Source organism: Crinia signifera, chromosome 2 (assembly GCF_055691185.1).
Source record: "Crinia signifera chromosome 2, ASM5569118v1, whole genome shotgun sequence".
Lineage (NCBI taxonomy): Eukaryota > Metazoa > Chordata > Amphibia > Anura > Myobatrachidae > Crinia > Crinia signifera.
This window is the reverse complement of record NC_139218.1, coordinates 24,539,520-24,553,119: the sequence shown is the minus strand read 5'-3', so window position 1 is coordinate 24,553,119 and position 13,600 is coordinate 24,539,520. Positions and strand designations below refer to the sequence as shown.

Genomic DNA, 13,600 nt, shown 5'->3' with positions numbered 1-13,600 from the left:
CTCAGCCTAACACTTGCCGTGGATGTGTTTCCGACACTAAAGGTGTTAAAATGCCGTTCTATTTTGCACATTTAGTCGATTTACATGCATCTGTTTTTTGTACTGTTATATATATACCTTTTTTTATGATTATTATTATTATTATTTGTATTATTTACAAGGTATAAGTTGTCCAGTGTAATATACATTTTAGTGTATCCCCTCTTATTCCAATTTACAAAGTTAAGTTGTTTGTGGGTAAGGGGTGTCACCTCCACAACCCCTCCCAATCCGTGAAGGGAGCTCATTCACTATTCATGGACGATCAGGACAAAGAATGTATTCGATATTTTAACATAAACTTAATTGCGATTGTTTACATATTTTGTATTATTATTTTAACTAGACTGTGGAAATTGTCATTGTTTTTAGAAGCTTAACCTGTTTATATTGTGCCGTACACCTCATTAATTATTTTATGAACACTAGCGTCTGCTTTTTTAACGCCTTCTGTAGAGGACAAAAAAAAAAAGGTTAAAATGGAATATAGCCGGAAGGTTTGTACTGATGGATGTAACATTTTTCCTTTGGTTACTGTATTTGCTCCCCCCTCCTGTTCTATACCTGCTAAATATGTTACAGATTGCCCGCCGCCATGTACGTGGGGCCAACCATGTATTCGGCGTAACTGAAGCTCCCCCGATTCCACCCACACACCAGTATTTTCATCGATATGAATGTAAAATATATATAAATATATATAAAAAAAACTACAGCTTTAACAACTGTAACAGCCTTTACAATCAACTACATGTATAGATAATTAAATCATTCTTATAAAAGTTAAACCTCAATGTGTGTGTTTTGCTTTACATTTCTGCTTGTTTTATAGTTTTGGATAAATCAGCGTTTGAGCTTCAGTGTTGTGGTGTTAATCTCCAGTGGTCTTACGTGGTCCTAGTAGAAATGTATTAGCCAAAAGGGGGTGTACACACTGTGCGATTGCCTGGCTAATCGATCTTGGCAAGGGAAATTCATTTGATTTAGACTATATCAATGATCAGGGAATGGGGTAAATTACCCCAAATGGGGGTAATAGGTGGTCGCACTGCAGACACACAGCTGGGCATGCATATGAATCTATATGCATGCCCGGCTGTGTCTCGGGCATGCGATTGTACAATACCCACCAGGAATTTAATTTCATTGCATACAGTATAGAATCTATATATAGATTCTATATGCATGCCTGGCTGTGTGTGTTACAGTACTGTAGTGTACAAGGACCTGACGCAGTGCAGTGCATCAGGCCATTGTGTATAACACGCTTCCCTGCGTGGTGCCCCGCCTCCAAGTCCGCCTACTTCTGCAGTAGTCTCTACTAGTTGCTGCGCCATCTCGGCAGCACGCAGTCTGTTTCTTTGCCTGTTATAGGCTCCTGTCTGATTACCCATCTCTAGTCTAGGGGAAAACATTGCACAGACTGTCACTATATCATCTTGTAATACTGAACACTAATAGTTACCTGGACATCACATTATCAATGGCTATACCACACACAGCCTGTCAGCCATTGATGATGATTACCATGTATACAAATTTTGTACCACACTCAGCCATACATGGTAATCATCATCAACGGCTGCCAGGCTGTGTACCGTACTAGCAGGATATATCATGAATTCCTGGGGGTACAGTGTGTATTACAATTATATGATTTCCTTCCTATATCAGGGGGTAACGTTGGTGTATCGAAGTATATTTTGGGGTAAAAGGTAAAAAAGTTCCCTGACCCGTGGTCTATGTAGTACAGATCTGTCGTATATAGTCTTGCCTGCACAGTCTGTTTCTATTCGATTTCAGTGCCGCACATCCGGATCGAATACCTTCGATTTCCATTCAATTTCTATTCACTTTTGTTTATATAAGTCGTGTAGAAAAATAGACCACATCGAACAGTGCGCACGTGGCATAACCGTGATGTTAGAGAGCGTTCTAGTTCTCTCTGGGTTAACAGTCTAATGATGAGAGTGTTATTGAAAAAAAAAAAAAAAACTATTTCTTTATAATTAATCGCTTGCTAAATAAAATGACAATATTTTTGTTGCTCTTAATTTAGACACTGTAAGATAGATTGACGCTATTTAGCATTTTCCTTAACATTGATGATCAAACCTTACACACAATATATCAACTTTGCTGTGTTTCGCAAACACCAGTCCTATGGAACAGTGCGTGTTTTCCAGATCATCCAGGTCCACACGGCTTAAAGGTGTAGCTTCCTACCCGATTGTATCTCAGTCTTTATCAGTGTGGGACTATGCAACTGAAAAATATAGCCTAGCCCCCAGCCAATCACCTATCATACATACCCTACATAATTCTGCTTTTCCTCCGGCATGCACAAAACATCATTCCTCCTGTATTTCCAAGGATGAGAGCTTTCCTCAATTCTCTCCGATCCAAGCTGAAAGACTTATTCCCACTATGAACTTTTTCCATTTCCTACACTCTACGGTGAAACATATTGTTACCAGCAGGCCCCTATCTACTTTTGAAGCATTGTGCCTTATGCTGGGTACACACCAGCACGATGCTGCTCGGGAGCGGGTCGTCACAGGAAGGTACGACCTGCTGACTGAGCTGCCGACCCGCACAGAAAAGGCACCTGATGTGACCACGATCCGATCGCGACCCGCACCCACTACAATGGTCGTTTCTCAGATCCTACCTACTGCAGGTAGGATCTCAGAGAAGACCGAACGACCCGTGGGGCCGCGCAAAACATGGCCAATTTACATACAATCGGTCGAGATTGTATCTAAATAGGCTCATTTTGGGCCAATAGTCCTGGTGTGTACCCCACATTAGACTATCTTCCACTAGAGGACTGATCTCCCTTTTTTCTACACTGCTCACTGATAGTCCCACTTCCCAGTGTACCTCTTCTGAGAAGGCTTGGGAAACCGATCTGAACAATTCACTAACTGAAGAAGATTGGACAGAGGTTTGGGACAATGCTGCCTCTTGTTCTACCTGTGCCAAAATATAAGAACACTTACAAACTACTTTTATAGATTGTATTCTGTTCTCTCTAGACTCAGCAAAATATACCCCGGTTCATCAGATAGATGCTGAAGAGGGTGCTATACTGCAGGCTTATTCATGCACATTTGCTGGTTATATCATCCGGAATGACCCCAAATATTTCCTTCTTCCACTAGAAATCCCATCATTATCCAAACATCAAAATAGTCACAGAGACCACATGTCGCATAAGTCTATCTGCCAAATTGCGATGGATGGGGAACAATGACCCCAATGATACACACACACTGATTACAAACATGTTTGTGTCAACTTGTGTTCATGTTATGAGGCTCCAGGGAATGTAAACTTTTGCTCAGGGTAATTTGGGTAGTTTCTGTTGTCATTATGATTTAAAAAGAGTAAACACAGTTGTTTGACAATAAATGGATTCACCCAACCACTAACCATGAGTGAAAGAAAAGTGTGTGAGTTGTCATTCATATTCTTTGACAAATGGCCAGAAAATCACAAATTCTGCTAGGGTATGTAAATTTATGAGCACAACTGTACATGACAATAATCCTTAAAAACTCCTCTAACCACCCCCCCCCCCCCCCCCCCCCTTTCCTGGCTCTTCTTTTTCCCTTGTTAAATAATCATATCCCTCAGATTTCTATTTTTTTCTTTTTATTCCTTTACATAATTGTTAACATGGATCACATTTTATATTTTATAAAAAATTATTACTTCAAACTTCATACATATTTACATTTTAGTTTTTTTGGATTTTGAATGTACCCCAGGGCCAGTACAGGAGAATACACTGTAGCTGCACAAACAAACATTTCTGGAACTACCTTACTTACTTACTGGAACGAAGTAAATGGCTCACTCAAACTTAACACAAAAGGATACAAAAAACATATCCTAGAAAAACAACTTGCCACCATCATAACTATTGCAGACAAGAAACAATCAAGTAAAGCACAAAAAAAGTCAATAAAATGAATGCCACGTTTATCACGCAGTTTAAAAGCAAATATAAGCTCATTGCAAACATACTTCAAAAAATTTGGCAAATCTTACAATTGGTTGAAGACAAATAAACAAAATCTTCTATAGAAGAGCAAAATATCTGCAATCAGAATTGGTTTAAAGTTTCATCCAACCATCAAACCAAAATTTGATCTGTGTCTGAGTTGTGAAGCCTTCAAGAATTAAAGAAAATCCCTTAACAAAAGTGATCAATTCTTTCTCATCCCATAACAAAAAGAATGACCTCCTCAGTCACATCTCCTGTGAGACAGAAGTAGCTATATACAATGCCTTTGTAGAAAACAAACATAAAAATCAAGACCTGTTTATTGGAACATTCAATGCGGTCTGGCAACAAATAGCCTTTCAAATAATTTCTCAGAAGCATATGGATAGAACCCATTGGGCATGAAGTTCATAGAAATTTTATAAGTTTATAAAAAAAAATTGGAGGGGAGCAGAAAAAGTCTAAATGGATCTTCACGCTCCAAACCCTACAGCTGAAAGGCCTCAATATTGATTTTGAATTCACTGCTTTGAGATATTTTGATTTTCTAAACATTTTATGAATATTTTTACTTTAACACATTTCTTTCCTGACACTTATGTTCTCATCTTGTTATTTCTACCAATCCTCTTTCATTTCATTAGCATTTCATTTATTTCCTCTTATTTTTATTTAGATTTTTATTTTTGTTTAATGTTATTTATAATTCTCTTATTCTTTAATAATTTTTTATTGTTGCACCAAAAGAAGCAAAAAAAAAAAAAGAATGGTCTTTTTAATACCATATGAGGTTCCCACCAAAAAAAAAAACACAGGAACACTTACTACTTATAAAAAAAAAAAAAAAGAAAACCACGCCATTCTTGAAAAAGTGCCCAGTGCACGAAACACATCGATACCGCTGCTGGAAGACCCGTGAAAGTCCTGCACCTCCCCAAACCAGACCCCTCTTGAAGCCGAGTGAAGTCATCTGCCAGTGGCAGCCCGTGCTGCATATGGAAGGACAAGGCAGCAGGGGAGTGCAAAGGCCAAGGAACATTCCACTGGCTGCCCCCGAAGTGCCCGTTCCCTAATAGGTAGAGACAGTACAGTACACCCCACGGACTTACTCAAATACGCTAAAAGGAGCCGCAAACATTCCTAATCTTTTTCTCCAAAGGTGCCACAACTTTTAATTTTCATTTTATGTTTCTTCATTTTGTCATTTTTTATTTTCACTATAATCTTATTTTTATTTTGATGTATTAACATTTTCATCAGCATTTATCTTTTCCTCTCTCCACACACATTTTTGTTTCTTCCACTTTCTTCTTTTGCTTCTTCGGAGAGACCATGCTGATGCAGTATTATCTTGCTGTGCTTGGTCTTGCCATGGTTTATGGCCTGTGACATGAAATGGGGATCATTATCACCTATTATTTATTTATTTACAGTGTCCTATATAGTGCAGCAGATTCCGTTGCGCTTTACAGTTGTAAACCGAGATAAAACAAACTGGGTAACAACAGACAGACTTGGAGGTAAGAAGGCCCTGCTGCAAGCTTACAATCTATAGGGATGTAGGAGGGAAACACAAGGACAGGCACCAGTAATAGCTTGTAGGTCCAGAAAGGAAGCTATATAATATTACTTACGTGGAATGATTGGTAAATCTTACATCTGGCTATAATTCTATAACCTCATGGACATGGTTTTGCAGATGCACTATGCATTAATTACTGCTAACATACTGTATATGTTCCTTTTTATATTTTATTTATGAGGTTGGGACCCCCTCTTCCTACTTTGTGTAAGTATACCTAGAAGAATCTGGAATGTTTTAATGGCAAATCATGGTCACAACAAAGTTGATTTGATTTAGATATATTCTGTTCATTCAATTTGCATTTTGTTAATATATCAAAATAAACTATTAAAACTTCTATTTTAAGGGCATTCTTAATTTGCAAAAAATTTTTAGGGGTGGGGGTGACCGATGTCTTTTATGGGTTTGGAATGAGATGATAAGCCAGCAAATTTGGATGTTCTGGTATAGTCCTATAGAACACCCTCACCACCGGTAATATGTGTCCCAGCGCCAGTGGCCACAGCACTGGCGACTAGGTCAGTGACTACGGCCGCACACAAGGGATGTCTCCTGGAGCTACAGCTGGATGCACAAAGGGATTTGTAAGGTGGCTCCCTGTTTGCTAGGAGCTGCATAGTTGTGGCTTTCACTGCAAGTGTGAGAGAACATTGGTGGTGGGGGGCTCTAGTCTTCTCTGCACCACACACTAGACCACCAGGGCAGTGTAGCAACAGATCACTCACTGTGTGGTGACCATTCGCCCTGAGGTCCATGTCAGATGGGTCAGACAGGCTATTCCTATTAGTCACTCCATCCACCCCTTCGCTCCCTCTCTGCAGACAGCTCGCCACAAGGTGATATCCTCTCTTTTCCCGCCGACAGATTATGTCTGGGCAGCCATTTTACAAGCTTGCCTGCCTCAGCAGAGAGAGAGTAGCTTGGGCACCTGTCTCCCTGTATACCTCACTCTCTGTGGTCAGGTAATACATATTGCTCCCTCCTCTCTTCTGGGGCTGATTTGTTGATCACTATTTGCTCTTTAGTTTTCTGTGCATTGAATGTACTGTGTACATGTATAGTGCTGTCATTTACCGTTTTGTATCTGATAGTTTACTATATTTAATATTATTTATATATATATATTATTATCTGACTAATTGATGCTGTTAATGGTCACACTACGTGAAACACCATTTTTGGTATTCACCATTGTATAAAACCTTGTATAGCCCCACTTATTTCTCCTTTTGTGGCGCTTTACCATTCATTGCATGTCTCGTAAGGTACACACCACTGTTTTATACCTTTTGTGTGTGGGGACATTTTTTTGATTGCTTAATAATGTCTTCCAATAATAAACCACCCAGGGGTAGATGTATGAAGCAGTGATAAGGGAGGAGAAGTGATAAAGTGCCTGGTACTTAATCACCGGCCAATCCGCTCCTGACTGTCCCTTTTTAAACCCAGCCTGTAACTTAAGTCAGGAGCTGATTGGCTGGTGATTAAGTACAAGGCACTCTATCGCTTCTCCTCCCTTATCACTGCTTCATACATCTACCCCCAGGGGGAAGATAGGTGCTCCTGCGTTATTTACCTATAGAACCTTTCTCCTCAGGTCCGGACCGTGATGGTTTAGGAATCCCTATTACAGGCTTTTGTGTAGTGTTTCCCACTTGCACTGCGTGAGGTTCCTTCAGCCACTGCTGGTAGTGTCTAAACCAGGGGTTGCCAAACCTGTCCTCAAGATCTACCAACGATGCATGTTTTCTAGGCAACCTGTGGATCTATAGTAGGAACAAATGCAGCATGTTTTAAAATGTGACAGTTAGTAATGACTACAGCTGTGCACCAGCTAGGTAACCTGGAAAATGTGGACCGTTGGTAGATCTCGAGGACTGGTTTGGCCACCCCTGGTCTAGAGAGTCATCCCTTTCTTCTGTGGCACCTCCCAGGTTGTGAATGTCTAGGTTTCGCTTATTTCTTGAGAAGGGAAATGCCAGGGATTAGTCTTTTTTTTCTCAATTTCAGGGTTCCTCCTTTTAGAGCTTCAAGTCCTGGGGTAAGCATCTCTGGTACATTAGACAACTCATCCCCAAGCCATTTGACAAGCCCACCGTATGAAGGGGTGGCCTCCAGTGTAGGAGGCCGGCTTCTGCTTTTTTTCTGATGCCTGGATCACAATATATGGGGCAAATGTATTAAGCCGGGCGAAGAGATAAAGGGTGATACTTTATCTCTTCACCAGGCTTAATACATCTGCCCCTTAGTTTGCCATGGCTTCCTCCTAACCTTTTAGAAGCATCCTCCAACCAGAGCTGCTTCTGGTTTTCCAGCTGATCCTGGATAAACAAGAGCTTTGAAGGAGTCCATTCGCTCCATTCTGGTCTTCAGGATCATCAGCCCAGTTCCCTCATCTCCAATAGGCATGGGTTTCTATGCTAACCTCTTCCTGGTTCAGAAGCCGGATGGCTCGTTCAGACCCATCTTCAAGCAAAATTGCTGAAAAAGTACTTGTGGATTCTCAAGTTCTGCATGTCTTTACATGGCATCCTTAGATATCCATGCATACTACATATTCCCATCTGAGTCAGTCACCAATGCTTCTACAGGTTCACAAGGCAGCAGGGCCACCTACCGTTTTCGTCTGAAGTTCCAGGGCCAGTGAACTTCTCCGAAGAGCTCTTTGCATAGCACAGCCTCTCCAGGGTCATTCAGCCAGTGTGCATTTAGACACCATGAGAGCAATTGCCTGCTCCTATACACCTTCCCTCCAATCTCAATGATTGCAGTCACAGTGATCCTGATGGATCCAGACCACAGTGTACTTCGTATGTATATTTTCATGGCCTCTCATCAGCGGTCTATGTCATCTTCCTCTATGGCCGGATGATCTGTCTGCGTCTGGGCTTCCATCCAGGTTTGGCCACCTCTTCTTGATGGGGTGGCTCTTGAGACCTCTGTACTGAGAGCGGTTCATGAGCAAAGGGTTTTTTGAAAGATGGTAATTTGTTCTATTTTTAAGGCCTGCAAGCTTCTGCCAGGATTTATCATTAGGTTTGGGGGACTTTGATACAGTATGTTGTTCAGCTGGGGACTTCACCCTAGAGTGTTTTGGCTATCGCTTGTCCTAGGTTTTCTGCAAGCAGCTCTCGGTTTGGGCCTCTGACTCCCTTCCTTGATAGGTTCAGATTATGTCCCTTTCTGTTCTCTTTCAGAAGCATATTGTGGTGTTGTCCAATATGAGGACATGCTCTTCACATGCAGTCTTTTATGCCCTTGAACACTGTGGACATTAATTTGCTTACATGGAAGAATGTCTTGTCCCGGAGAGTCCCGGTCCCAGTTTGTTCTTTCACTTGGACTGGGCTGTAATTCGGACATCTTTTGGGTTTCCTTCTGAAGCTATGGCCTAGATTTCATATTAACCAAGATATCATGGTCCCTTCTTTTCAGGTACCAGACTCTTCGCTGGAAGAAGCCTCTTTGAAGATTGAGTGCCCTGAGGTTCTGTGGACAAGATGCGAGAATTCCATATGACAGATTATGTTTAAGCAGTCACACTTTCACCGGTAATGCTGACCAGCTACTAAACAGACTTGCGCCAGGTTGCTTTATTTGACTATTTGCCACTCTGCGGTGGACCTTCCTGCCACCCCTGTATGACCGTTCTTTTCTTTTGGGCAGATAGGTGCGATGCATCTGTGGAGCTGCTTTGTTAAGCTGCCACGTGGTCCTCTACACATACTTTAAGTTCTATTCACTTCTCAACTTTGCTTCTTTAGAGGCAGCTCTTGGTGTGAAAGATTCTCTGTACAACTCAGCCACCTCATCTCGCTTGAGGAGCTAGCTTTGGGATGTCCCATCTTATCCCTTTGTCTTCTATGGGATGAAGAAGAAAACATTTGTGTTATTACCTTAAATAATTTTCTCCAATCCAGAGGGGACATGTGTGTTTGGACCGGGTCTTCCCTATCCTTCGTCTCGCTTCTTGCCTTGGGTTAGGCGGGGAATAGAGGAGAGAAGATCTCTTTGCAGGAACCAAAACTGTTTGGTGCTTAGGCTTGATGTCTCCAAGCTATAACCCAGTCTATGTCTCGTTCCCTTATGGAATCAAAGAATCTAACAGGTAAGAACATAAATCTCCTTTTTTTTCTTTATACCCAAGTCCCTATACGGTGCTGGGTTTTAGGGATTGGTATCCTGAGGTAATACTGCTGTGGATGAAGCTCCTATTATCCACACACTTGATGTAGTAGTTGTTAAAAGCACAGGATTTCCATCAGGGAGAAAAAGCAACCCCAGAAGAGTGCAAAACCCACAAACTGCCACCCAATTTCCGAAATTAATAATATTTCATTCTCCCCTCCAGGCTGTATATTCAGCTACATCAATAGACGAAAAACATTTTGGATACTTAAAACCCTCAATAGCTTAAGGATCCCCCCTGTTGATGACCAGTAATAGTGAAAGATCCAATACTGCCATTGTAGTTATTATAGTTCTCTCAATGTACAGGCAGGTGTATTATAGTGGCCAAAGCCAAGGCTGAGAGTACAGTATAAATCAGGGGTGTACAATAAGCAGCCCTCCAGCTGTTGATGAACTAAACATCCCATCATGCCTGGGTCCTGAGTTACTTTAAGGGTGGTGGGGATATGGGTGGGGTCCTCTCCCTCTTGTCACAAACTGCATGGGAGAATATTACATTGTCAAAACAGAGAGAAAAGACAGTATAAACTTAAACACCATAGAGTCGCTAATATAGCAAATAAAAACAAGTGACAATATTAGCAGCAAAGCCTGGCATGTAGATCATACATATGGATAATGTCACTGACTAGTTCAAATAAACTAGGAGGAAAGTTAAATGTAAGGACATGTAATAAAGCAAAGGTAGGAACATTGTAATGAGAGCATGTGTAAACTCCAAAGTTGTTGGGAGAGTACATGTAACCCCCATCGGTAAGCATGCTAGCCAGGGCATCTGGTTTATCAGAGAGTTGTACCCATAATATATGTGGTCTACAACTGGAGGTGATCAGAAAGAATGGGGAAAAATGACATGGGAGAGTACGTACAAACCTTCTGGTATTAGATGTCTTGTGGGATCTAGATTGTACAACAGGCTGATAATCTGAAAGCTGTAATGGGGAAGTGTCCATAAAGGGCTCAGGTTAAAGGATCAATGTCAATGGGGCCTGTTTTTGTCCCTCTGTAGCTTGCTGTGTAGGAGACCTCACAGGCTCAGCACTGCCTCTGAATAACAACCCTCCCATGACGAGGCTGCTGTTGTCCTCCATGGGCCTGAGAAGCATGTGATGAGCTCCATCAATCAGAGCCAGCCACAGGAGGGTCCTAGATAGAGGAGGGCCAGGGCCATCTTAGTTATGTGCTCTTGAAACCTGTGCATTACCCTGTGATCAATGGGAAACATTTTCCAAAGTCTTGAACACAATTTGCTTAGACATCTCTTTAAATGATTTTGTCTTCCCTTAGCAGTTGGTAATGTCTTTAGTTGTAGAATGATTCCTCGTGGTGTCTCTGTAGGTGGTGGAAACTTACAAGCACCATAGAAAACATTACGCTGTGGTGGAGCTACCAGATTTTTTGTAATGCTGATTTTATGCAGAATATCTATTGCAGCAATTTCTACATGGAGATTACATGCAGATCAGTTCTTTGCCCTCTACATTTAGGAATGGCCATTGGCTGCTGGTATGAAGAATACTTGAGGTTAAGCCTTTTGTTCTGTCCCTGTGTTTCAGGGTGTGCGGATCTACATCTCCTGGACATGCTGAGTCCTATAGAAAGAAAGAGGCAGGGCTACATCCATGAGCTGTTAGTGACGGAAGAGAACTACGTGAATGACCTTCAGCTGGTTACAGAGGTAGGTTGAACAGTCGGCTAAAGTGGCGGCTTTCTGAACTTTGAGAGACTTTTTGACGCAGGGTCACATCATGGTTCCCATGGCGGTACTTTCTGTTTTCCCTAGGTTAGGCATTGTGGGACAATGTGTGCCTTGGCTGAGGACACTGACTTGTAGTTCTACATCTACCAATGAGCCCCAGCTTGTGTTGCCATGGTCTAGGTCATGATAAATGGCGCAGTTATGTCGAAAAACAGTTGCGGATTCTACAATCCATGTCTTTTTTTGACAGTACACACTCTCCTCCATAGGAGAGTAGCAGACGAGCCTTATCTGGGATTAAATACGGAACCATCAATGTTTCCACTGTTGCAAATATCTGCAAAAATGAAATACCCACCTAAGAGGGTTCGTTTATTACAGTCGTTTGCCTAGCAGAAATACAACACTGAATTTTGGAGAATGAACAGTATGACATCCACTGTCCTACGGGTGGAGGGGGCCATTTTGTGTGCTCCATCATTCGTCAGAAAGCGGCTGCTCTGTTTATTTCTCAGTGATGTCACTGCTTCTCAGGAGTCTGGTTAATGCACAAGATGGCTGCCTCCACTGTGTAAATGAGGGTTGCACTTGACCTCAGCTAGGGCAGTTTCTCTAAGGGTTTGTACATCTGAGATTAGAGGGGATTGCAGACCTTTCTTCTCCCCTTGCTCTTAAATGTGACTATATCTGCTTGTCCCCCAGACATTTCAGAAGCCCCTGCTGGAATCTGAACTACTGACGGAGAAAGAATTGGCGATGATATTTGTCAACTGGAAGGAGCTGATCATGTGCAATATTAAACTACTCAAGTAAGGGGAGGGCTCTTAACGCTTAATGACATTTGTTATCCTTTCTCAAGAGGGGCAATCTAGGGAAATATCTCCTACCTGTATAAGGGATAGCTTCCATATTCCATCTACATCTGGTGGGTAGTTCATCAAAGATTGAGTTGACCACTCTAGTATTATGCGGTGGTTTCATAGCTGGCCATGTGGATACCACAGATGGTCATCAGCTAGACACAGAACGAACATCACTGAAATGTACAAAAAAATGTATTCTAATAGAATAACAATTCAGCAGATACAGTATATGTGCCATAAGAGAAAATCTGCAGCAGAAAGGGGGAATAAGCCACATTCGGGATAGGTAATCCAATGGGTGTCACATGGGGCTGTAGACAAGTCCGAGACAATCTCCTAATCCTGAATAGGACACTGGAATCTGACTGTCAGCTTTTTCTATTCAGGGCTCTGCGTGTCCGTAAAAAGATGTCGGGTGAAAAGATGCCGGTGAAGATGATCGGTGACATCTTGACAGCTCAGTTACCGCACATGCAACCGTACATCCGCTTCTGCAGCTGCCAGCTCAACGGCGCCGCTCTCATTCAGCAGAAGACTGATGAAGTGCCAGAGTTCAAGGAGTTTGTCAAAGTACGTGTTCTGTAGGTCCAACTACACGAGTAGACCTCTTCTTTCATAAATTGTTTTCATACACTGTCTACAGAACGATCTGCGTTCTACTAAGACCGATGACATTCTTTTAGAAATAAAGTGAATTGGATATTACTTAAGCGATCTATAGGAATGATCATATACAGTTTTATGTGACGATCGTCTAATTTTCTGTCTCCCCAGAGGTTAGCGATGGATCCTCGATGTAAAGGGATGCCGCTATCCAGTTTCATTCTTAAACCTATGCAGAGGGTAACAAGATATCCCCTTATCATCAAAAATGTACGTAATCTGCGGCATGATGCGTTTGTCCTACTGTATGTATGTATATTGTAATAATTACAGAGGTGTCATTTGCCTGGAGTTTTGAGGCCATATGGGGTGAAACGCGTTGCCAGGCTTCGATGGTGCATCACTGATAGCGGCTCATGATGTGATTACAGACACCCTTAGAAGAAAAAAAAATTTATTTGTTAAATAATTTTCTCCAAGGCGGTTGTAGACCAGAAGTGTACACAAGGATGATAATTAAAAAGGTAAAACAATAATTGCCCAGAGTTCCTTTGGTTTTATGTTGCCTGCTGAGTATATGGAAATGTAGTCTTAGGTCAGTAAGACTG

At 41.7% G+C, this 13,600-nt stretch overlaps 1 protein-coding gene across 13 annotated transcripts in view; it reads left to right on the top strand.

Annotated features, from left to right (window-relative positions):
* ITSN1 (intersectin 1) overlaps positions 1–13,600 on the top strand; it is a 114,312-nt gene that overhangs the window by 89,751 nt on the left and 10,961 nt on the right. For all 13 annotated transcript variants that reach the window (XM_083171778.1, XM_083171777.1, XM_083171768.1 and 10 more), the window contains 4 exons: positions 11,384–11,505; positions 12,229–12,335; positions 12,776–12,959; positions 13,164–13,262. In XM_083171778.1, the coding sequence (XP_083027904.1) occupies positions 11,384–11,505; positions 12,229–12,335; positions 12,776–12,959; positions 13,164–13,262 (512 nt within the window). The remainder of the gene's footprint in view (positions 1–11,383; positions 11,506–12,228; positions 12,336–12,775; positions 12,960–13,163; positions 13,263–13,600) is intronic.